A 27,937-nucleotide genomic window follows, 5' to 3' on the forward strand; every position below is an offset into this window, starting at 1 on the left:
GTGTCAATGATGCATGGTCTATAATAAGTCGGATTCAGTTTTTAAAACAGTCATTTTGTCATCAATTATTGTATGTTCTTAAATTGCCAGGAGTCAATTATTTAAGGGGGAGCGTATGTTGTGACGATAATTGATTCGATAATTGAATATTCGCTACTTGCACGGTTCCGCCATTATGCACTATGTGCGGGAGAGCCTCGAACTGGCAGCATACATGAAAGGAAGAATTATGTAACCTTACACAGAACGTTATGACTAGTTCAATTCCCATTCATGTATGCTGCCAGTTCGAGGCTCTCCCCGCACATAGTGCATAATGGCGGAACCGTGCAAGTAGCGAATTGATCATAGTGCAGTAAGCCATGATAACCATTCATCAAGTGAACGTTTTTATATACGTGCATCAATTGCACTGACTGTTAGCGATGGTTTGTTTGCATGATGCAGTCATGTCTACAGTAGAATTCAACTCGACCTTTGCAGGACTTAAACCCCATTAAAAGCTATTAAACCAAGATAACACTCATTGAAAACAGCTCAACTGATTAAATCATATCTTCTCTGGTTAAATACACACAACATATGTTTCTGTTTTACACGTACAATGGAGCAATGAGCTGGGATTATACTTTCAGTTGGGTGAACGATTATAAAGCGAGCACTAGAGAACAATTGTGTGTGGTCTTTGTTTACGAAATGAGACAATACGTGCTTATTGTTAACCAGCGTTCTTGAAAATGAGAAACATGGTGGTTTGCAGACTTAACACGGTTTGGAAATAATTTCTTCATATTTTTTGGTGTTGTCTGTCGTTTACATATCCTTCCTAAAACACCAAAGTACGCATATTTCCAAACATCTAAATTAGCTAAAAATTTAGGACATGTTACAAAACTATATTTTCTAGAATTTTAGAAGAGTACTTTTAATATTGGCCGGTTATTTTTCACACAGCGACGTTAACTAGGCAATGTACTATTACCTATAACATTAACTAAAACACCAAAGTACGCATATTTCCAAACATCTAAATTAGCAAAAAATTTAGGACATGTTACAAAACTATATTTTCTAGAACTTTAGAAGAGTACTTTTAATATTGGCCGGTTATTTTTCATACAGCGACGTTAACTAGGCATATCCCCATACTTTTAACGTAGGCTATTTGTAGAGGTCACGCGTCAATGGGAAAGAGCACTGTGTATAATTGTGTATAGGAAAACGGACAGTAACTGCAGTATGGTACGTTAATAAAGACTTCACTCCTTGTTAACCCTGCGACCCATGTAGACGTGCTCAGGGTTGGCTCATGATGATTAGTTAGATTGGTCAACATGATTATATTGTCATCATGTCTTGCACGTGAATCATATTCAATTATACTTATTATGATGCGATGTAACTCTGGTAAGACTTTATATTAATACATAGGCCTACAATATATATTTTTATCAGTTTGTCTGATGATGTAAATTCATAATAAATTGTTATACTTAATTTCTGTTTCATCTTATTCATTTCGTGATAGTCATTCCCATTCCCGTTCATTCCCTCATCCCTTGGGACTCCAAATCTGGTATACCTCGCTCTCCTTTCCCATGGACTAATTCCCCAATTTAGATCCATACAGGAATCGCACAAAAATATGCACTTTTTCCTGATGATTGTTATTAGTTAAGCTTAATCATCATGATCATAATCATGTAATGGTGAGTCCCGGGTACGTATGCGTTCATATGAAATCATGAAAATAACAATAAATAAGCCGTTTATACCTTTCAATACCTCTCCAACATCTTCCCCAAATACTTTGCTTGTCTCTCTCCATACCTCTTCCATAGATGACCATTCTTTTCCGAGCAAATTAATGAAAGGATTTTCCATTTTGACTGAAGATACACAATGCGTTCATTGCTTCCTTCTCGGCTACGGCACAAAAGATCGAATTTTGTCAAAATCGTCTGCGAGCTGCGTCTGATTGACCAATCGAAATTATTCTTTTATGTCACGTGGGACAAAAGCGCGCTATTTAAATCATGGACGTGTTTAAATCCTAAACATGTAACTGGAAGTGTTACTCTTCGAAGCGGGTGTCCTACAGTTTGACGAGCATCTTTTGAATAGGCGTCAAAACTGTAAACATGTTTTCTACTAAACGTTTAGCTATTTTGTGTTTACATTTTTTTCACACGATGCATTTAAATCCTAAACATGTAACTGGAAGTGTCAAACTTCGAAACGCGTAAATATTTACCAACTGTTTAGAACTTCAAATGTTTGCAATCTAAGCATGTAGAGGAAAGATGTATCACAGATTTAAACAAAAAAATACTTGTGCTTAGACTTTAAACGTGTTTAGTTTACTTGCAAGTGTTTAAATCCTAAGCTAGCACTGTATTTACAATGTACCGATGAGTGTCTGATTTTTAAGCAGTCAATTCACTACACACGCTGAATGGGAGATGTCATCAAACTTTTCCTAATATGAAATATGGTGCGCAAGAGGCATAAATTTGCATAAAATCGGGGGGGGGGGGGGGGTGATTGTATGAACCATTCGCCCTGGCAAAATATTGGGGTTACCCCCCACAGATCTACGCCTATGACTAATATTTTAAGCACGGAATTTTTATTCTCACTGCACGGATTTTTAATCTCAGTGCACGAACGTGCTAGGAGCCTGTAGGAGGCACGTTAAAATAACCTCTGTCATAATGTACAAACAACGGATGTTTATGTATATATCCCACGGATAAGGCCAAGTAAAAATGATGCAATTCGGATTTTTCCTTCCGTCTTTTCCCCGATATTTTTATTCACCCCACCCCCTCAACCCGGACCAAGAGAGCTGGCTAACCCCCTGGTGTATGTAATATAGGCCCAAAGATGCAGTGGTCATTGTTTTGTGCTTCGGTTATTTTTTTTTTCTTTTAAGTATTTAGTTGCCGAGAAAAAAAATTGGGCTTCGTGTCCTTGCAAAAGGAAAAGGATAATTCTGATGTTCTTGCAAACACAAAAACATTTTTGTTTGTTTGGTTTTTTTTCGTGTTTTTTTTTTGGTGGTTTTAACATTAAATGTCGGGGTTAAAATGTGTTAATAACATTAAATGTCGGATTATACAGAAGTCATGAAAACGTTTTTAAACATTTTGAAGAAAAAACGCACTTTAAAATGTGATGCATGATCTTTTATTTTATGTACTGAATAAATGTAATTTCATTTGTAAGTTGTTTTCGACTATACTAAGAGACTATAGCCTATGCACTTTCCACCCCGGGTTTCCACTTTTCATTTATTCGTTTCACTTTCAATCCGACACAGCATTACTCATCAGATATTCTCACTTAAAATAAAATAGACCTACCCGTGGGATTTATATATTCATACCCAACCTGCAATAAAATCAGAACTATGTTTACCTATTTTGTTTATTATTATTATCAAAAAGTGCATAATGTTAGGCCTATAGGTAATAGGCCTAACATTATGCACTTTTTGATCTTACAATATATTGCACTTTCTCCAATTTAGCATGTTTTAGGCTAATTCTAACCATGGATAACCATGTTTTAAACAATTTATAAAGTTTGACACAGAACTTTACTCGGCTACGAGTTGTCCCTCATTCTTAGTCAGATGACTAGCCCGTCTCCCAAGTTAAATACCTTCATCCTGCCAAAGCAACACGTAGTTTCCGGTTGACTAGCTTACACGCACATAAAACTTGTTGATTCAAAAGATAAATCGTGAAGAATATAGCAGCGCAAAGTCCACGAATAACTACGCCGGAAACAACATTTATTGCTCTAAAATGTTCTCATTTGATGTGTAGTTGTGTTATTTCATGTTAAAATTGGATATTAGAGTGTTAGTCGACGTGAACCACCTGTGAGCTTCGTGTGTATTTTCGCATTCCGATACACCACGGCGGCAATTTGACCAGTGTTGTAACGCAAGGCAGTGCAGGATCCGGTAAGTACACTTTATACACGGGACTTTTACATTGAATTGCAATCGAAACTTTGCAATGACGAATCGATGATGCACTACACTCATACGATATTTTAGTGCTGCAATACTATAATAATGGCAGTGTATGTATTTGTGTATGAATTTAAATATAACACTAGTTTTGTGTTGTGTTTAATAGTGTGGTGTGATAGTAGTTTAAAACGTCATAATTTGCATTGCATGTAAATCAGTCGGGAGGTCAGTTAAAAAAGTTATATAAGTTTGCACATAGCGCTTTAACGTTAAGATGTATGCTGAGAAGTTGCGCTGTGCATAGACAGAGAAGCTCGGTGTACAGGGCCGCCCACTGCTGTTATTCATAGCAGCCTATGAAGTACTCGAAGGCAAAAATGGCGGGTCAGCAAGGTCATTATACAGTAAATGCTATTATAAACTTCCTTTTGCATTACGGTGTCATTTTCATGAACAAAACCTGTGGGTATACAGAGCAGTGAGAGATATTTCATTATAAATCATATAGAGAAAAGGTGGTTGTATTAACTTGTTTTATTGTCTGGTAAAAGTAGTTTGTGAAACTTTAATTTTTAAAGATGCAAGTTTATTTATAAATGCGTTCAACCTGCGCGTGAACCCGGGTACGTATAAGTTAGCATTAACTAATACATTGCGTTCATGGCAATTTTACGTTCATGGAATAAAAATAAAATGCCGCATATTGCCTTGCTGATTGAAATCTCCGATGAAATCATACTTTATAGGCCTATTATATATCCACTTATTTACGGATTATTGGAAATTGAATATTAAACTACTCTTTGATAAATTAAAAGTGTTGTCATTTGACATGGTTGAAATGATATATATATTTATTCAAGAAACGGCGTATACTACATTACTAGCTTGTGTTTCGCGATGATAAAACTTGTTAATTTAGGGGGGGGGGTCTATATGCCTTGGCGTAATATATAGGCCTATATCCTCTATCGCGGCAATTTTTTGCTCTGCTGTTTTACAAATAAATGCAAGTTCTTTGAATCACAAGTTCTGAAATAAAATAAAAACTTTTTTTATGCCTAGAAAATAATAAAGACTGACGCCTATCAAATTAAAAATGTCCATTTGATAAATTTGATATGATACAAATTACGGAATACAGTTTACTTATACTCTACAGATAGCCTAATAATTTGTCATAATAGGCCTACATTATTTTATAGTTACCCATCGGTTGGTTTTTTCTTTCTTTCTTTCTTTCTTTCTTTCTTTCTTTCTTTCTTTCTTTCTTTCTTTCTTTCTTTCTTTCTTTCTTTCTTTCTTTCTTTCTTTTTTGTAACATAAGGATCACGAATGGTTAAAAAAAAATAAAACCTGAATGAGATGTATTCTACTTTTAGTTTCCGTAAATGTCTGTGTAAATCAATTCAATGTAAATAGGCCTATAAAAGCTTATAAATCTGTTGTGCTTTGACTCTTTAATACGATTTTCCACTCAACTGTTTTCAACTTTCAATTAACTTCCCTGCTTTTAGGGACGCACCATTAGACTTCAAGGGGGTAGGAAGTTTTGAAAAAAACACTTTCCCCACTATAATGAGCAAAAAAAAAACTTTCCCCACCAACACTAAAAAATAAAATTCCGCGACCCCAACTTCCTACCCCCCCCCCTTGAAATCTAATGGTGCGTCCCTTACGAAACCAGAAACGGGAGTTTTATACTCAATTACTTTTGATTCCGCCTAGAACAAATTTGTAATTTGTCAAATGGTCTGAAAATCTCCTAATGTAATCTTACCAGAGCAGTCATACCATGTACCAGGAAATGCTCAATATTGGGAAATTTGAGGTAATTAGTTCCGGGAATTAGTTGTGTGTGGTCAAAGGTCAAGAAGCTTCTAATATTTAATGAGTCCAATTAATGAGATTTTATTGAAATCTATGGTCCAATCCATTGCTGGTAGTCTCCAAACAACTCAAAAGTATACTTTACATGTTGATCTTATTTTTACGATGGTTTATAAATTCTTTCACGATTATTTCAGATCGCGTAGGTCGGGGTCGCTCCTGCATGTAAACGTATACATGTATAGTATTAAAGTCACTTTGGTACCGTATAGCCCTTCTTATAGTAAATGGAAGTTTGAAACAAGAATTCCTAATATTTATAAGGTGGAATGAAAATTAAAAACGTTTGATTTTATTATCGTTTGCTCGTCCTTTTTATTAATAAATTGTGACAATTAATGATAATTCTACAATAATGATAAGTAATAAGTGGCAACAACAACAGGTTTCTACACATAAGCAATTATTTAGAAAACGCAAACAAATCCTACTAAAAATAGGAAAAGTTGTTTTGGAAAAGCGAACAAGAATATTTATGAGCGAGGACATTGTTATCAATACAATTGATAGGCACATGTATGCTCTCATTGTTTGCATTTTGGACCATTTTGAGAGTAGAGAATCGAGATAATACCTTTGGGCTATACAATTTAGTGAAAATAGTTTTGCATGGTATCGCAAGTTCGATAAAACAACAATACGTTGGTATATAATTGACGTCATATATTTCGGTGAGCTCACTACATGTATATTCACATGAAGAGCCTTCACTGCGAAACTAGTTTTATATGAATAGTTAAAGTTGATTTCTAGAAGTAAATGGCAACTCCAACGTTTTAACGTGTTAAAACTTTTATTTCATTTACCAAAGTGAATTGTATAAACATTTGTTTATGCACTTGTGTCTGGTAAAAAAGGCCGATACGGAAACTAAAATACCCTTTTTTGCAAGGTGTTGCAAGTACAGGAAAAATAACGTGTCTATACATTTAATTGTTATATTAATATCCAGGAAAGCGTGATCAAAGTAGACGTGAGACCTACTTGTTTAAGGCCAATTACAATTGATCCTTAGTTTCCTGTTTCCCTCGCGCGTCCAAAATCAAGAATGGAAAAATATTTAATTATTTTATTTATATTTTGGATTTTTTTTTTTAAAATAACTTTAAATGACTCCCATTTGCTACTTTCTGACTTTGATCATATCAACAATAATGATGAATAAACAAAGAACATAACTGTACCATTACTTATGTATAAAATCAAACATAGTTGTAAAATAATTAAATGCTTGTCCCTTGTCGAAACGGGTTGATGTAGGTTGCGACCACTTGTTTTAAAATAAAGAAAATAAAAGATTATTAATAATTAAAAGTCGCCTCATCCCTTGTTTCCAACCATGAAACAGGAAACTAAGAATTAATTGTGAAGGGCCTAATAGAGCCGAGATGATATTCATGTGTGTCAACAGCACTGAATAAATAAAAGAAAATAATTTAATGACCCTTCTGAGAGGCTTTGCGAGTTATTGAAGCACGTCACACCTATAGAATTGTATTATTCAACATACCTGGGTTTAGGCTGGGAAAAGAGTGAGTAATTCGTTACCCTTTTATGGATTTCGGAATTATTTGACTCGTATACCCTTTCATTAAAGCCATAGGCCCCTAATGTACGATCTCATAAATTATATGAAATTTATTTTCAAACATTTTCAAACCTGATTTGGGCATCTTTGCAATGTTTACACATGTCCTAACTTAAAGATTCATAAAGTGTTACACAATCTTAACATGTTATGGCAAAACATACTAGTAATCCATGATAATAATTAATAGTCTCCAACTCACCAAGGTCCTGACCAGTCTAAAAGAACATTGTAATATGTAAGGACTATTATAAAGGTTACCTGCCCAAATCCTAGTACTGTATTATAAACATTGCTGGTATTTAGTTACCATAGTTACTGCACAAAGCTGGCCAGTTGGCCTGACCAACGCAGGCCAACGATGTTAGACTTAAGACCCTATAATCGTAGGCCCCCTATAGACTTTTTAGTGGACGTTATTTTAACTGGTCTGGAAATCAAAAAAATATGAAATGGTGTTTTGCAAGGCATCGCAGGTGCCGGTAAAACAGCGAGTCTCTAACCTATTGTTAAAACTTGGCTCCCGGCAAGGCCATGCACTCGTCACATTTTCGTGAACTTTGGACGTACGTGTATTGCAGACGTTAATACAACAAGTACATGTATACTTCATTTTATGAAATCAAACAGTAACTGTTTGTTTTGCGTTTTCAACAAACCCGTTATTGAGCGGAATTTGGAAAATGGTTTCAAAACACTGCCCATTGTCACATTGCCTGATATCGTAGTGTGTTTCTACCCAAAATGAAATTGCAATTTTCACCCGTGATTACTAAAAAAGTGTTGTTTCTAATATCGCCATTATCCCCTTGTGGGATTCTGTGTGAAATTTGGAAACTCGAAATTCGCCATTTTGTTGTCGCATTTAACAAATTTGAATTTACCTAATACCTAAAGAAAATTACCTAAACTCATCAACAAAATTATGAGGTTTAATTTGAAATGAAATCAATATAGTTCACAAACTTCCAAAGACCTCCAATAACCAATATGATGCAGAGAAAATAACCAGGGATACGAGATAACTAGCCTCACTTTAATTAACATAAATATGTATATTATAGTTAAAAAAAACACGTTTTTAGTAAATTTTAGATTACTAAATATTTACCAAGTGAGACCGAAAGTAGCAGTTATTTTCAACCTAAGTATAACTACACATTGTGCATTGTACTATATACATCACATTGTTTATACGGTCCTTTATTCAAACAAAAGTAACGGGCAATAAAGAAGTTCTCAATGTGGTCAACGTAACAGGAAATTGTTAACTGAAAGGTTTTGGTTGGTATTGCAAGTACAGGAAAAACAACTGGTCTAAGGTTAATTGAATTGAAGAACAACCGGAAGTACGCTTAATTTTATCGATTTTGTATCACAATTCGATATTTTCGTTTTGAACTATCAGACGTACCTCGGTACTAATAACAGTGATATTTGTTAATTTATTGTTTGTGTGTTTGCTTGTTTAATATTATTTGTTTCTCAGAATTGGTTCTAGTTCGTACATCAACCATGTGAATTGCAATTAACGCTGTAGTATTCATGATATGTAAATAATTGGAAATACTATAGTCGCCTCCCGTTTTAATGCACATAATTTCAATTTGTAATGGGTTTAGTACAAAGTAACAATTGTCTTTAATACAATATACCTAGTACCTGTAGGTCACGTTTGGGCAGTATTATAACAATAAATGCATGGAGTAAGGTCAACTGAAACTTGGATATGAGTAACGTGATAACACTTCCCGAGTATTGGTATGCACCTTCGTCAACCCTAGAGGGTCTATGCATACACACGCAATGCACTTTATAAATACACGTAGTTTAACATGCTTAAAGGGACAACTCTTACTGTTTTCAAAATTATAATTTGCTTCAACATAGACCGAATACTCGTAGGTTTCTTGTACAAAATCACAACTAAATTGGGCGAAAATCGCCAATTTTGGGCAAAAATCGCCTATATTGAACGTAAATTGCACATTTTAAGGATTTTTTCCGATCCAACCCCCTTCCCAAAGGCCTATGCTCCCCCAACGAAACAAAATCCTGAGGCTGACACCGGGTTTTACATCTTCCAATTTTTCGATTTTCATGAACATTGCAGTATTATTATGATTTGTTAATGACTTGGGAAACTGGGAAAATAATACATTTGAGGGCTGGGGGATGTCCCACTTGCCTCCAAATCAGATCTTGAATGCTGTCATTTCTAAAAGATGACCAGGGATGTTTGATTTAAATCACGGTAATTTAAATCATCGATTGAAATCGTGAATTAATGTTTCTACAACTTTTGGATACAATTTCGCCAGCGAAGTGGTTACGTAACTCCCTGGTAAATGGATCACGCACCTTTTGGAATAAATAGTACATGCCATAGACTTTGTGTTGCGATCATTTCGATCGTGGTGCAGAACTCAAAAGCGTGATCCAGTTGACATAGTGATAATCGGATTACACGTAACCCTTCGCTGGCGAATTCTCGCTATTCGCAATAAGGGCGCCGCCAGCGGTTTGCGATGTAATCGTGATGTATCATGGGAAAAGGTCGACATCCAAGTCCGCGCAATACTACACCACATTTCGCCATAATATATTCTAGAAACGCTTGCTGTTAGAATAAGAAAAATTTAATTGTAATTATTGCACAGGTCACGGCGACCCTGTGACCTTTCCGGAAAAAGCCGAGTGGCAGGTTTTTCAAATGAATATTTTCTGTGTAAAAACTGTACCATCAGATAGGTAATGGATAATATGAATATTAACTGTACATCTATCACAACAATTTTTGATAACAACTTGCGTCACAATTGATCTAGTATAGAAGGCAGAGAATTTATTTCAATCTTATATACGCCATTTTTTTTTTGGAATTAAGTGAAAATTAATTCTGTAAAAACTGCATTTTTTTAATGTAATTTTCACATTAGACCCGACAAAAGATTACCGTTTTGTTGTTATGATAATCTAATCTTTTGATTTTGTAAATAAAATTAAGGGTCTAATGTGGATTTAGGATGCAAACTGGAACAATCCAATGCCTTGTCAAAATCATTTGCTTCAAAATGGAGTTCGGATGCACTTCGTAATACAACTTCCGCCACTGCGGGAACCACATGCACAGCAGAGCACATGGCCGATATCAAAATCGATTTTATGTATTGTGTATGTAGGCCTATTCATAGGACCCTCGTATTAATTGTCTCTATGCGCTTGAGAATTCAACAATATAAATAATGGTAGCTTTATTATAATACACATTAATGTTTTAAGCAGATAAAATTCCAAAATATGATGCAGTAATGAAGTTGCGATTTATTAATATTATAGGTATAAATTTTCACGATGACACTATCAAGTTCTTCGTGGTCGAGCGGTCTAAGGCGCTGGACGTCTGGTATACGTGATACTAGCCAAAGCGGTGAGCCGTGAGTTCGAACCCCGCCTCTGCCAAACTTTCAAAGAATTAAAATTAAAATTTTACTTTTTAAAAATTTCATATTGGGGAAATGTGACTGGGAGAATTTATGTATGGCGTGGAGTGGTGTGGCGCAATACGAATATTACCATGCTATTACATAGGAACACGTGACAATATTTTTTTAGTTTGTCAAAATAAAGGTGTTACACGCGAATCGATACTCAATAATACTTAATAATGTGATTTGAAATGTGCACAATTAATTTTTTCTCTATCGATTTGCGTGTAATACCGTTATATTGACAAACTAAAAATATTGTCACGTGTTCCTATGTAATAGCATGGTAATATTCGTATTGCGCGACTTGATGTCGACCTTTTCCCATGATACATCACGATTTTCCCATGATACATCACGATTACATCGCAAACCGCTGGCGGCGCCCTTATTGCGAATAGCGAGAATTGCTCAACATGATTTCTCATGATTTTACCAATAGTTTTCTTTGAAATTTTCTCTTGTAAAAATATGTTTTGATTTTTTTTGTGTAAATACCTGGTAGGATTGTGCATATGACCATGATGAATATTGACTAGCATTCCACTGGCACTCTTTTGACTTTATTTATTGGGTTCTTGGAATCAAAAAATATAAAGAAAAAAATCGATTTAAATAGAAAAAAAATCGGACTTAAATTTTAAAAAATTAAAAAAATCCGATTAAAAATAAATCAATAACCCTGCTTGTTACGTTAATTGCGTAAGTCATTTTTGTAATTTTGAGAAGAAATAACAAAATGTGGTTCAAACATGCATCAGCTACGTAATCACCCTAATTATCTCGGGTTATTCCCTTTCATAATTTGTATCAATTATCATTTGTTCTTGCAAAGATTGGTGAATAAATATGTTTAAATGCATGCCTGAACCATATTTTGTACTTTGTTCTCAAAATGACAAACAATAACTAATGTAAAAAGCGTAGCAGACTGACGATGTGTAGGTCTATACTTTGCATTCGTCACGTAAATATCAATATTGTTTTTAAAAAAATTAGTTTTCACAGTCGAAACCACTATACTGCTCGGTTCCATCATGCGATATTTTGTCGTTTTGTTTTGTTTTATAGTGTATGTTTCAACTTAATAATTTGTGAACTCCGAATTACAGTTTTGTACGATAAAATAAACGAATTATAGGAAACAAAATGCCATGATTGTGCCTGACAAAAAAAAACACCATTGTAATTGCCTGCCTTAATTTAAATTAGCCGCTGAGTTGATTTTATACCTAGAGTAATAGTAGACCTATATTATTAAATAACCATGGTTTCTAACTAGTTTCTAACCTTTAATCCGAGTTTATCGTACTATATTTTGATAACACTTACCGTGAAGGGGTAAAAAAACAACCCCAAAACAAAACAAAAATCAAACGTGGATATTATACCCTTCGTTACATTCGGCAAATCGTGCACTCTTAAAACGATCTACTCATTTTTAAATAGAAACTTGTCCAATTTGATAAGGAAAACTATTCAGATGGGCTAGAAATAACAGATTTTTCTTTAAAATGACTCGGATATTCTCATCAAAATGACAAGAAACTCATCAAATTTGATAAGATTGCCTTGTCATTTAGAACGGCGATCTTGTCAATTATTATAGAACGAATAAAAAATTGTCAGAATGGCCCGATTAACTTATCAAATGTGAGTATAGTTCGTCTTGTTAGACGGGTATACTTAACAGAATCTTGTCACAATGAAATGGGTAATCTTGTCAAATAATGAGTTGCATGGAAATCTTGTCAATTTGAAGAGTTAGTTGTTAAATTAAAACAGAAACACTATTCATTTTGATAAGATTGTCTGTTAAAAGTGATAAACCTAATCAAAATGAACAGTATAATCAAAAATAAGTGAGTAATTGTAAAAATTAAAAAAATGAATATTAAATTAGAGTGTGGACCCCGGCCGTGGACACACAAACCCGGGCCACGCAACCAAGCGTTGACGTCTTCGGTCTGTCCCCTGCCTCAGGGGCTGTGCAATAATTATATGTACCCCCTCCCCCCGGGGTGGTGAATTCTCAAAATGGTGTGCTAAAAATATTTGGGCCTCTTTGGCAATGCCAAATATGTATGTGCCCGCCCCCTCTCTGTATATAATTATGTACCAAAATATCCGGTGCCCCGCCTTTACACATGCAAGATTTTGGGGAACCCAACCTTGAATTGTCTTATTTAATATGCGTGCGATGCGGGCAGGAAAGTTTGCATTAGACATTTCCTAACGTTTTCATACACCTTTTTAGGGTGTAATATTGACATTTAGCCCCAAAATTAATATCTGCCAAAATTCCCCTCACTTTCGACCTGCCACCCAACATTTTGGCCTGTCAAAATATCTTCCCCCTATAATACACATAATTATTGCACCACCCTCGGAAGATCGTAAAATTGCGTTCAACGGGTGGTAGTAACTTTTCAACAAATGACGATATGTATATAATACGATACCTTTTTAACCTGTTTATAATGTATTAGCAAATTTTGTGATACGGACTTGAAATTCACCAAAGTTTTTTCTTGTTTATTTCCCTTGTAGACGACACAATGACGAAAACCAAACCCAAACCCTCGAAAAGGCGTTGGGACCTGCTGATGCCGCACACCTGTAAATACTGCAGACAAAGATTCAGCTGGGAGAAGAAACCACGATATATATCACATCTCCGCCACCATGAGATGTGGATGCTCCCTCATTGGTTCTGGTATGGCAAGATGAAGAATGACGTCATCAAACCGAAGAAGGTTCGCGCCAAGAAAGCCGCTCCAGTTCCATCTTCACCTGGCAGTCGCAAATTGGTAGTGGAGCTTACTGACATATTTGGTTGGCGTAACAAACGGAAGCAGTCTCCGCAAAAGCTACACATTGACTCTTCACCGTTTGAACCTATTATAGGGGTAGATATAACAACCATGATGAAACGCTTTGCTTCCACGAGATCGAGGAAGACAAAGGGAGTGCGAGTTAGATCATTGCCTTTCAAATCAGTGCCTTCAAAGAAACTGGCAAAGAAGAGTGCACATGTACCTGAAAAAGTGACGAACATTGACAAGAAACCACGAGGAAGACCAAGGAAAAACAAAGTGCCTGGAACAGAGAACGAAGAACAAGTTGTAAAAACTGAAGACAACAAGAGCGACCTCTTTAAACTTACGAATAACAGAAACCATCTTACAGTAGTGCCGCCACCAGGAGCAGCTCCCAAAACACCAGTAACAAAGCAAGAATTAACACCAGTAGATGGTTTATCACTAGGGCCGACACCGGCTGAAGCTTTAACAGCGGTAGTTGCACCAGCATCAATACCTGGATTCACAGTGGTAAAGTCACAGTCACCAGAGAGACCAGTAAGTGGCACCACTGATGGTATACTTCAACCCCACATCAAAAGTGAAGCTCTTGAAAAGAAACCATTTGACTTGAATAACAATCCTGTGAAACAAGAACCAATCGACTCAAAAGAAGGAATCATTCCATCGCCGCCTCCCCGTAGACGTCCTAGAAAGAAGACTATCTACCCATGCCAATACTGTCCCAAAGTATTCACGCGGAAACTTGCGCTGACCTATCACGAAGCGGTACACACCGGCGATAGAGCCTTCAAATGTCAGTTCTGCGATCAAACTTTCATTCAACCGGCTACCAAAACCAAGCACGAGATGTCCCATTTCGGATTGACCAAAACGCACAAATGCAGACACTGCGACGAGTGGTTTGCTGGCACTCACCCACGACGCGTCCATGAAAAGAAACAACACACCGGAATAATGACTTACGACTGCAGAGCTTGTGACGCAACTTTCACCTCAAGTGACGAGAAGAAAGCTCACGAGCACGCCCATAGAAGCGAGCGTCGCCACAAGTGTGGATTCTGCGTGAAAGCATTCAAGACCATGGCCCATAGGAAGGCCCACGAGAGAATTCATACGGGAGAGAAACCATTCGAATGCCAATTCTGCAAGAAGCGATTCATTCAGATGGCCATGAAGCAGAGATGCGAACGAAAACACACCGGAGAACGCTTCAAATGCCGACACTGTCAAAAGGACTTTTGCCGACCAGAAGCAAGAAATGATCACGAAAGAGTTCACCTTGGAGACACAACATTTATGTGTAATGAATGTGGCAAGATCTTTGACAATGGACGAAGTCTTAAATTGCACGAGATGATCCATCGCGGTGAGAAACCTCATAAATGTGATTACTGCGACAAGCGATTCACCAGGAAAGAGCACAAGAAGTTCCATGAGAAGATTCATACTGGACTTGGCTATTTCAAGTGCCGATTTTGCCCCAAAGAGTTTCGAGGCAAGAATGATCATAAACGGCACGAGAATTCACACACGTTTGAAACAGTGTACCGTTGTAGCTTCTGCGCCATGGGTTTCTCGTCTTCTACTGGACAGCGTCGACATGAACGCACTCACATTGGAATCAGGAAGTACAAGTGTGAGCAATGCGAGAAAAGATTTGAGACTCCGTCTCATTTGAAAAGACATCATAAAATCCATACCAACGAAAGGCCCTACACCTGTGGATATTGCCAGAAGTCCTTTCGTAGCGCCGAAGCTGCTAAGAATCACGAACAAACCGTGCATCTCAAAATGAGGAAATACAAGTGTAACTTCTGCGAAGCAACATTCGTGAACAACGCCGGCAGACGATATCACGAGGGCGCGAAACACACAGGAGAAAAATCGTTCCAGTGTAAATTCTGCGACAAGAGATTCGTCTGGCCAAATCAGAAAGTGTTCCATGAGAGAAAGTTTCACACCGGTGAAGGGATGTTTAACTGCTCGGCATGCGATAAGAAATTTGTGACGAAAGCGTACGCAGAAATGCATTTTAACAACAAACATTCTAAGATCAAGCCGTATAATTGTTCATTCTGTAAGCAAGGATTTGGAACCCGTGCGAGATTAGTGAATCATGAGCGCTTACACACGGGACAATTTAATTTCCACTGTGATATTTGTCCTGATCGCTTCACGAATTTAGGAGCACGAAATGACCACATGCGAGTCTACCATCCAAATGGTGCAGATATCAAATGCAAAAACTGTGAGAAGAGATTCAAGACTGAGCAACATAAGCAAGGACACGAAAGGCTGCACACAAAGAAAGATCCCATTTCTTGCATCACCTGTGGCTTGAAATATTGTCGCCAAAATGATCTTACTAAGCATAACCAACGACATCATAATATCGTGAAAATAGAGAAGCAAGACTCCGACGATCAACCAAACACAGACTTGTCTCAGGATCCGCTACTCGCTAAGATGGAAGAGTTAAAGCCGGTGTTAGCAACAATTGCAAGGTTTGAAGAATCTGGTGATTTCCCTGCAAATGCTATTGTTCCTATAGACAAGGTCATACCAGTAGTAATCCCGAATCCTATTTTTAAAGAAGAGCCATTGTCACCAGTCAAACCTGGTCAGACAGAGATCAAGCAAGACACAAAATCAGCCGCTAAAGTGTCAGAACCAGAGGTTAAATCAGTCGCTAATACTGAGCCCACGAAAAAGCGCAAATATGTACGCAAAAATACCAACGTAAATGACTCAGTGGATACTGCTGACATTGTAAGCAACACCGGCGTCGCCGATCCTAAGCAGAAGCGCAAGTATGTCTGTAAGATCATAGATAGTGAGGTCTCCTTCAATATCTACGGACAGATGGACGCCGATACCAGTAAATTTCAACCTGCTACGGAAACCACTAACCCTAGCAATGAAACGGCATCTGAGCCTCGAAAGAAGCGAAAGTATGTGCGTAAGGATAGAAAATCAAGTGATTCTAATACGACCCGCCCTGCTACGGAAACCGCTTCCCCTAGCAATGAAACGGCATCTGAGCCTCAAAAGAAGCGAAAGTATGTGCGTAAAGATAGCAAATCAAGTGATTCTAATACGACCAGCCCTGCTACGGAAACCGCTTCCCCTAGCAATGAAACGGCATCTGAGCCTCAAAAGAAGCGAAAGTATGTGCGTAAAGATAGCATATCAAGTGATTCTAATACGGCCAATCCTGCTACGGAAACGGCTTCCCCTAACAATGAAATGACAGTGTCTGAACCAAAGAAAAAGCGCAAGTACGTCCGGAAGGATAGCAAAATTAATTTGGACACCAAGACGCCAACTGATGAAACTGCTCAGCCAAGCAAGGTGACTGTCACTGAACCTAAAGCAAAGAGACAATATGTACGTAAATCCAGCAAAGAAGTGTCTGAACCGAAGCAGAAGCGAAAATATGTCCGTAGATCTAACAAAATGATTGACTCCGAACCGACAAAAAATCAGAATCTGGAAGAATCCATTTTGACGGCTAATAAGAGCGGCGTAAATAGTGACCTAAAACGTGATGAAACTACAGAAGTTACGAAACAAGTATCTGAGCCTATGAAAAATCCAAATCTGGAAGAACCAGTTTTGACGGCTGAGAGTAGCGCAAGTATTGACTCAAAACGTGATGAAACTACAGATTCTAAAGTTACGAAACAAGTATCTGAGCCTACGAAAAATCCAAACCTGGAAGAAGAATCAGTTTTGACGGCTAAAAGCGGCACAAGTACCGACTCAAAACTTGATGACACTACAGATTCTACAATTAAGAAACAAGTATCGGAGCCTACGAAAAATCCAAATCTGGAAGAAGAATCCGTTTTGACGTCTAAGACTGGCGCAAGTGCTGACTCAAAACGTGATGAAACTACAGATTCTAAAACTAAGAAACGATCTACAAAGAAATCAAGAAAGGATCAGCACAATACGAAGTTGGATGCAAAGAGCAAGAAGAGGCCGAGAATAACTCTGAAGATTAAGTTACCACTACCACCATCCGTAGAAGAAAAAAAACAAAGCCACAGCAAAACACGCTGGCAAAGACAAAATCCATTTCGGAGACGAATCTGGAAAATAAGTTGAAAGAAAAGCAAACGCCCAAGAAGATTGAAAGCAACGTGAACAAGGACCAGACATGTGAGATTAATGACCAAGCAGATACAGATGTTGTCATTAAGTTGGAAGAAGACATTATTAATGAGATCAAAGTTTCACAGGAAAACGAAAGTAATGATAATGAAGCTAAAGAAAAACAAACTTCTGCGACTTTGGAAAATATTGTCGAGAAACTGAGAAGCAAAATCAATGACCCAACGGTTGTGGAGACACCTGATTTGAACGGCGAGCAGTCCAACTCTGTGAACACGCTGGATTCTGTGCCCGTTATCCCGCAAGGAAGTGCAAAATGTCCGACTACTACGGAAACCAGTTCAGACTCTGTGGAAACTTCTGACTCTGTGGCAACTTCTGACTCTGTGGAAACTTCTGACTCTGTGGCAACTTCGGACTCTGTGGAAACTTCTGACTCTGTGGAAACTTCTGACTCTGTGGCAACTTCTGACTCTGTGGAAACTTCGGACTCTGTGGCAACTTCGGACTCTGTGGAAACTTCGGACTCTGTGGAAACTTCGGACTCTGTGGGAACTTCGGACTCTGTGGAAACTTCAGACTCTGTGGAAACTTCAGACTCTGTGGAAACTTCGGATAAAAATCTGACTATTACTAGTAAAACTGAATCCAAACTTGCAGATGATAGTGTTCCAACTAATGACATTGATTCGTCCAAAGTACACATAACAGTATTACCAAATGGTACCCAAGGAAGTACAAGCAAATGTCCAACTACTTCGGAAACTAGTTCAGACTCTGTGGAAACCTCGCACAAAAATCTGACTATTGCTAGTAAATCTAAATCATCCAAACTTGCCGATGCTGGTGTTCCAACTAATGACATTGATTCGTCCAAAGAAGACATATCAGTATTACCAAATGGTGCCTTAGACCTGAGTATCAGTGGTGCATCAGGTCGCAGTATGATTGGTGCATTGGATCTCAGTGTGAAAGGTCGGTCTGGTCTCAGTAAGAAAGGTACACCCGGTATGATTCGGGCACTTGATCTCAGTATGAAAAGACAAGCCCCCAAGAAGACTCAAGGTATTCCTGTTGATAAACTTTTGCTGGCACCAAGTGTTAACCAATATACCCCGATGTTAGGACAAGTTCCAAGAGTAAGAGAAATCTCTAAACCGCCACCAATGTCCCCTGTTGTTGCACAGGGCTTAGTCCATGGAACTGCGCAATATAGGGTTGCTGCTAACCCACCGCACCGTGGGCAAATATTTGCTCATCAGTATCTACTCAAATATTGTAATCATCCAAGAATCTCTCCGGCAAAATAAGTGTAATGTGCTTGTAGTGGATTCAGACCAACATGGCACTTGTCTCATTTTAGAGGATGGATGAGGAGCCGGGAATGGGTTGACAAGTTGCTTTGGATTCCACTGTTAAACTTAAGTTAGTCAAAAAGGTCTAATTCGGCTAATTTTCGACTAACTAAAATTAGTCATGCAAGATTTTTTATTCAAGAAAATCGAAAATTAGATTTTTGATCAATAATTAGTCATTTAATTAGTCGTTCAATTAGTAATGCACGTAAACGACTAATTAAATAACGATAAATCGCGAAGTCATAAATTCGTCATTAGTGTTGCAATTTCTTATTCTATACCCCGGTTCTATACGAATTGAATAAGTCGTGAAAATGTGTTTCCTTGAATAAAAAAAATATATCTTAATTGTATGACTAATTTTAGTTAGTCGAATTAGACCTTTTTTACTAACGTACGTTTACATATAGAATCTGTCGATTTTTAGAAAGAAGCTATGCATGGTGCTGCAAACAAAGAGACAAGTTTGTTTCCTGTAAGGTGACCCGAAAACCCTTGGGATTTGTTTGTGGGTGGGGTGGTTTGGGCGGTGTTGGTTTAGGCCAGAATTTATTTATGCCTCAATTGTGAAAATTCTGAGTTTATACATGCAGCACTGGGTGGTTCATTTTATTGATTTTGTATTTTATTTGAATATTCTTTTTATGCGTGTGCATGAAAATAAAAAATACTCAAGTAAAAAATGTGAATGTGGTACAATTGAAAAAAAAAAAAAAAAGAAAGAAAGAAAGAAATTCGGCAGTCTACGGGAAACAAACTTGTTTTGTGTTTTTGGCCTTATACTTAATTATGTGCACGTCTAGAGACACTTTTTCTTGTAGTCCGTTTTTAATCTTTTCACACTGTTTTTGCATAACTAAGCAACTCATCAAATTATCATCCGTAACTTCCAATAATAATTTGAAAGTGACACGATGACTTGCTTCACTTTTAGATCAAGTATAATTTATAAATTAAAAGAACTCGGATAACACGGTATTGATATTAAAGGTTAAAACAGTAAACTAAGTGGTAGTCCTAACACGAGTGGCGGTGCCAGGATTTTTTTCCGAGGGGGCATTGATGAGGGGGCAAAGTGAATTTCAGGGGGGGGGAATCAACCAATTTTGCGCAAAATTACCGCAAAAAGGTGAAATTTTCGTAATTTTGGGTTTCTACTGGGGAAAGAGTTCTGACTGGGGAATTTCCCCTCATGCCCCCCCCGTGGCGCCGCCACTGCCTAACACATGTATTTATAATACGAATTTTTGATACAGAAAAGCATACACGTCTTCCATTTTGAATTATGTGTTTTATAATACGTATATTTTTCCTACAAAAATTCAATGTGGTGCTAAGCAATGAGATGTTCTCAAAGAAACTAAACACATCCCAAAAAAGTAATTGCCCCCCTTTATTACGAGGCAATATTAAATTCAAAATCTATGCATCCAGTTTTAACACTGAAATACCAAATAGAAACTCAACTCATAGTTATGTAAATTGAGATGCAGAATCAAAACTTGCACTAAAAGATACCCAAGTGTACCATCCTTGCATTCTGTACATGACTGATAAAGGATGACCAGTGACAAGGCACTCAGGGAACAAAAGCAACATTTTCAATGGATGTTGGTGTAATTTTTAAACCTTTTTTTTTTTTTTCAAAGGGTCACCATGGCAACATATTTTGGCTATTAAGACAAATGAGGCATCAAAATTTGCAAAACAAAACCGGGGTTTTGGGTGTTTCAGTTTTAAAATTGGATGCCCCTAAAATTGGAGTTATTGCCTCGTAATAAACGGGGGTAATTACTTTTTGGGGGGTGTTTATTTATTTGACGTGTAAGTAACTGACTTTGCAAATCATATAATGTTAAAAAGAAGAGTCCGTTCATGTGACTGCAGTCTGTGTTCGTCAAAATTTAGTTAACCCCTAAGCACTACCTGCCGATCTAACTCTACCTCTGATTGGTCAATTATATGACATTTTCACTTTAATCACCAATCAGAATGGAGCTTTGCAAATAATTCACCCCATTTTTTTACATGGTGAAATTATTCTAACAATGTTGCTGATTGGGCCAATTGATAATGAAAACTTCTTTTTCGCCAATCGGCAGGTAGTTCTCATGGAGTGTGCTGCATTAGCATACTCGACTACAAGTCTGCAACTACATGGACCTCTTCCAGTTTTCTAATGTTAAAATAGCAAACTTTTGAAAAAGTTAATAATTTATGTTGCTGCAGCATTATACGAATTCATATTGTTATGACTTTTCAAAATTAATTTCTGTTTTGTACAATATTGCAAGCCATGCATGTTAACAAGTTTATATCAATTCTATGCACTGTTTTACTTAGGTAAATTGAGATACCGTCAACACATACGCTCCTGGACCTCTACGGAATAAATAGCGCTATGCCGCTAAACGTAGACTTACTCCGAAGAGCTCCAGGAGACTCCCGGAGGAGACTGTGTTGACTAGGTCTCAATTTTGCGTTTTACTAAAACCAAATTGGTTATTCCCTGCTTATTTAATATTTAAAATTTAAAATTAGATATCACGAGAGGTCATACAAACTACAATGAAGATTTATAGTGGAAGAAGTATTCAAGTCATCCAAGTGATGTTCAGAAATAGTTACTTTCGTAAAATATAATCTTTTCGTTTTTATAGGTCACAAAAATTCATATTTTAAGCATACTTGTGGGCGTAAAAGAACAGAAACTGGCAACACCATAGCTTTAATAAAAAGAGTCAGTTTGTGATCCACGTCTTTTATTTTTAAGATATGACCTACATTTTCGTAAAACTTGGAACTTGTGCACTAATTCTTATTCACTACACAGACTTCAAATCACTTTTAAGTAAATAATATCAAAATGTTTGCCACGAACTGCATGAACTGTGGCTATTTTGATTATCTTTATCATTCCAGGTATTTTGATTCCTTCCATTTATTCAAAATATGCAAAATGCGAAAGCAAAATTTCAGTATAGTTAATTACCTCCGTAAGTTGGACCCGATATAGGATTCTTTTTAATAGTCATTCAACCCACCAAACAATTAGATAAATATTTTGTGTCCCGTTATATTGGACAATTTTAATTCGGTAGTGTAGTTTTGTCATAATATTATTTCAGATCTGTTTCTGCATTCCTGTAAATAGCACTTATATATTTTGAACTTCAGTTTAAATGATATTTATGTAACACGAATTTATGACCAGTGGTAAATAATCAAAATGTTGAGAACGAAATGTATTTAGTGTTTGTAACGATTTTTACACTTTTTTTTATATTAACCCATTGAAGAGATACTAACTATGCAAACCAAGTAAATTCTAAATAAGCCATAGAATATATTTAGAGATACATATATATTATGCGCCTTACACTTTTATGCAGGGTCGTTAATTTATATCTACAAGTTCAATTTTTCAAATAAAATATGGACCAAAGTGAACAAGGTTTCACAAAGTATAAAATATAGACCAAAACTGTATAATTATATTAATTATGTTCGTCAGGGTCGGCCATTGAAATTCTTTAATAAAATGTGCATGCTAAAAGTGAAGATTGAACTTTAAAAGTGAAGATAGAACTTATGTTAGAATAGGTTACAACTAATACTATCTAATCATTTCTAGTATAACATTCCTATAGTAAATAATATGGCCATTGAAAAACGTGTTATTATAATTTTTTTGTTAGAAAGGTTTGATAAAATGGGTTCATTGGGTGCATCAGCGCCAATCCTGCTTAAAATGTGTGTGGGGTGTGTGTGTTGGGGGGGAGCAATCGGACTGAATTGTCAGAAAGTGGCTTAAAAGAACAAAAAATGGGCCATCTTGACGAAAGGTGGGGGGACACCCCCGGATTGACGCCCATGATTGGGTGTTGTCTCCATATAAAATGACCTTGGATGTAAGCTTTTGAGAAAAGGGGTCGATTGGGTGGTAGATTTGCAGAAAAGGTGGTCTATTGACAGACACGTGCATGACGCATAGCAATATATGCGAGTATCCCCCCTGTGATGTGTAATTTATAAAATGAGAATTATTTCCGAATTTATATGTAAATAAATGTATAATGTGCATGTGAAGTAGATTGCGATGTAATCTGCATGGATATTTAAAGGGCATTTATATGATATCATTGTTGAATATATGCAAAATATTAAGTAACACGCTGCATTCCGTAAGAATGTTCTAATTAACACATTGTTACATTCGTTGGTTGGGTCTCTGAGTTCTATAGTTGTTCTGTAGATCTCCGTATTTAAATTAAATATTGTTGATGTACTGTTTTTGCTTTTCTCGTAACTCGAGATTAGAAATTCTTTGTGAAGTATATATTAATTCGAGATACGCAATCCCGTAAAACGTGATTTCCAAAACATTGCGATTTGTTGAAACGTCATTTGAGAATTAAATGCACAGGCTTGCCAATCGAATTTGGATTAAATATACAAATCTGTTTGCGGATCCATTACATCCATGTATTCATGTTTTCAAAATCACAAAAATGTTGCCAACAAAATGCCTTATAATATTAAGTAAATCGGTTAGACCAGTTGGGATTTTTTTTAATAGTTCCACCATTCTTACAGAGTGTATATTCTTACCTTATGCATGTTGATGCTTTTAGGTGTAAGACTTGAAAGCATTATGTATTTCCCTTTATTATTTATTTTCTAGGCTATAAACTATTTTTAGCAGTTTCGTTAACTTGAATTTTATAGGTAGCTGAGACGTACACGCAGGCTTGTTTCCAAAGACAGTATAATCTAGAGAATTTGATAATATTTCAGCCTGAATTTGGACCAGAAATTTTTCGACTACGCGATAAAGCAATTTTTTGTTGCATTTGTCTCACAAATTGAATTTTTGATATCTTACAATATTATTACAAAATGAATTTGTGACTTATTACAACATAATACCCCAATGCCTATTATAATTTCCCAAATTAAAAGCTTTGTTTACTAATATAAATTTAGTTTGTTATTAGACATGTATACGATAACGACATACCCTGTTACAGTATTTATGCATTTTATAGCATTGTTTCAGTCTCATTAAGGACATTGTTTACTTAACAAATTTTGAACGTGATGGAAGTTGTTATATAAGAATGATGCATGTTTATTTTATAAGACATGGTCTTCATAGTTTCGTAGAAAATAAAGCCAGTATTTGAAGAATCTAAATGATTGCTGTTTTGAGGCCTTGTCTTTTATAGTAATTGTTTTAGTATATAATCAATTAGTATAATTGAATAATATAGTCGGCACAATGAATAAGGTAACCAGGGTAACAGTTCAAAAGTCACGATAATAGCCAAAGTGAGGATCGATTTCGAAAAAAAAATCATAATGATCGCAAGGATCATTGTGTTTACTTTGAGATATGAGTGACGGTAAATAATACAGAAACAACCAAAATGAAACTAAAACCAAAATAAGGTACAGATTCAAAAGTTGCACCCCTTTCCAGCCATGTGAACCAGTGTGTGACGACTGACCTCATTACTGTGTATATTCCGGTACAGGACGGAACCGGCGGGCAACCAGCGGTTAAGTTTTTATTTGATCCCTTAAAGGTTATGTAATATGTTTCATGAACTGCCTGCTACCTTATTTAGCGTGCTGACTGTACGTGGAATTTATACAGCAGTGCACAATTACCAAGTTTTGATCAAGCGGAAGAATATAAGGGGGAAAATGGTGCCCTTTCATTTCTAAAATCCTGGTCGTTTGGCCCCTTTTTCCAAAGACGTTATTAAGGCGAGTGTGATGGCACGAGCCACGTTTTGTCCAGTTTTACCCATTTAAGGGGGTAATACACCCCTGGCCAATTTTGTGCCTGTTTCTGCATTTTTCTCCAAAAAAATATAGCGCATTGGTGACAAGTAAGATATGTATATTGTAGGGGCAAGGACTACAACTACTGCACTGAAAATTCAGCAACGCAAGGCAAGTAGTTATTGATTTATTGATCAAATATTGGTTTTCCCTCATTTTTGACTGTAACTCCACAACTGTTATCTGTGCAGTAGTTGTAGTCCTTGCCCTTATAATATATATACATATCTTACTTATCACCAATGCGCTATAATTTTTGAGAAAAATGCAAAAATAGGCAGAAAATTGGGCAGGGGTGTAGTACCCCCTTAACTCAAGATAATGTTGATCCTATACATGCTATAGGAAATGAGTCAAGGAAGCCAATAATCGCATTTATAGGTCTTGCAGTACTTGAGTTAAGGCCGCTAATATATCAAAACGAATGTTTCGAGAGTTTGCCCCCCCCCCCAAATCATGCCCATTGGGCGGAAATGAGACCCCTTATATCAAACCTTGGGATCTCCTTTACAGGACACATACCGTTCCTCTTCTATTTGAATGCAAACAACGCTCGGTCATGTTCCATTCCGACCCACCTTAAGACACAATGTGCAAACTTTTCACTTCAAATTAGATAAAATCTCCACATGTAAATCTTTGTATTTCGCTACACACAGAAAATGCCCACAAATGTTAAGGGATCTAAAATGAGCGTTTATTGCGTTTCGACAGTATTTTTTGTGGGACATGAGAGCACCTCGGACCTATCGAATTGCATTCTGAATACGAAGCATGTCTTTCTGATATCAAATAATTTTCATTTTTTGAAAATCACAATATAATACAAATTTTATGACAAATTATAAAAATTTGATATTTTTCAAATTTTGATATATAACAGTCCTCGAAGTAAATTATATAAATCTAATGATATATTCTTAAAGTGTATGTAGCAGGGAGGAAAAGAGGTCAAATTTTGACCTTTCATATTGAAGATATGGATTTTTTCCCAAAAGACCTAATTTTTTTTTTGTGTTTTGGGAAAAAAATCCATATCTTCAATACGAAAGGTCAAAATTTTCAATTGATCGTCGGCTTTTCATCCCACCTACATACACTTTAAGTATAAATCATCAGATTTATAAAGTTTACTTCAAGTACTGTTAAATATCAAAAATATCAATTTTAATGATTTGCCATAAAATGTGTATTAAATTATTTGATATCAGAATGACATTCTTCGTATTCCGAATGCAATTCGATATGTCTGATGTGCTCTGATGTCCCAAAATAAATACTGTCCAAACGTTCATACCCGAGCCCTTAATAGAAGTATAACTTACCCAAAATATGAAAAAAAAATCACATTTGATATGTTTAATATTAAAAACAAAACACGTTTGATATGTTTAATATTAAAAACAAAATGTACCCTTATCTAATTCATTGAGGACGATCGGAAATGGCAATACAGCTGCTGAAATCATGATAATCTGCTATGTAGATACTCCGGAATACCCTCACCTCTGATATTATATAAACACAAATTAATCCCCACCAGATACTTTAAGTGGCCGTAACTTTGAGCTCAATTGCAATTCAGTCACCCACCCCCGTATTTTTGTGGGACCTGAAAGCACATCAGACACACCAAATTGCATTCTGAATATGAGGAATATCCTGATAATAGACCTACAAAATTTAGGTCTTTGGGGAAACTTCATGTAATCTTCAATACGAAAAGTCAAAATATTTATATGATTGTCGGCTTTTCCTCCCAGCTACATACACTTTATATCATTAGATTTATAAAGTTTACTTCTAGGACTGTTAAATGTCGAAAACATTTGCATTATATCACGAATTTAAAATAATGAATTAAAAAAAATGATATCAGACATCAGATCGTACAAAAATACTGTGCAGTGGGTGGCCGAGCCCTTAAAGCAATGACATTGTTAAGACTGTTGGAAAACTTTGTTAGCGGCAGTTCGATACCAAACGTTTGCAAAATTAAATCGGCATAATCGAGAATTTCACGATTGGGTGGAATCATTATCTTAATTATGGTGTTATTTGAAAAGTTGCACATCCAAACAGATTAGGCAAATCTTACCCTTTGTAGCATTATTTATATCCTAATCAATATAATCTTAACCCTATAAAAGAGACATTACAGAGGGTTTATGCGGGGGACATCGCATTTTTGATTACTTGTACGCCGAGTTCTGCACATTAGAGAATGAATTTGGAGAAAACCTTCTGATAAACACTCGCTGAGCAGCAAGATCTTCCCTCTAAGCTTTTAATCCGATAAGCTGATTATATATTTGTTTTCATGAATTGGAAGACATTCTTACTGAGCTCAATCATCTGAAATTACTGGAGCGTGAGACACCCAGGCTCAGCATAGGATTTTATTAACAGAAGGTTTTCTGCAAATTCGTTTCCTAATGATTCGCCATTGTTGTCATGCTCTACATGTGTAACTTCGAACGTGTCAAAATAGGTCACTGACGCGGGACGTAGGTTTATGGGTTTGAGTATCCTGTTCCCTTAGCCATATTTGAAAGTTGTGTGATAAAAATACGATTTACATGATTCTGTTTCCGTCCTGACAAGATATTGCATAAGTATATAGTACATTCGCGGACAAAGGACAATTTTTATGGCCTGTTAATTTCATTCAAAATTAACGAGTTCCCTTTCACTATATACGCTGGTGTTTATGTAAATAGATCCAATCGTGTAAAGGGGTTTTGAATTCAGATTGCCAAAAGTTATAAAATTGGTCAAATTGGTCAAAGTTATTAATCACAAATTCCATTTAAATAAGAGCTCAGAAATGTCTGAAT

General features: G+C 36.4%; 1 protein-coding gene across 1 annotated transcript; it reads left to right on the forward strand.

Annotated features, from left to right (window-relative positions):
• Positions 1 to 3,683: 3,683 nt before the first annotated feature.
• LOC140151093 (uncharacterized) lies at positions 3,684 to 19,565 on the forward strand. The gene is made up of 2 exons (XM_072173308.1): positions 3,684 to 3,973; positions 13,502 to 19,565. The coding sequence occupies exon 2, from the start codon at positions 13,510 to 13,512 to the stop codon at positions 17,884 to 17,886; it is 4,377 nt and encodes a 1,458-aa protein (XP_072029409.1). The 5' UTR covers positions 3,684 to 3,973; positions 13,502 to 13,509; the 3' UTR covers positions 17,887 to 19,565.
• The last annotated feature ends 8,372 nt before the right edge of the window (positions 19,566 to 27,937 follow it).

The sequence above is a fragment of the Amphiura filiformis genome, chromosome 4, assembly GCF_039555335.1.
Source record: "Amphiura filiformis chromosome 4, Afil_fr2py, whole genome shotgun sequence".
Taxonomy (NCBI): Eukaryota; Metazoa; Echinodermata; class Ophiuroidea; order Amphilepidida; family Amphiuridae; genus Amphiura; species Amphiura filiformis.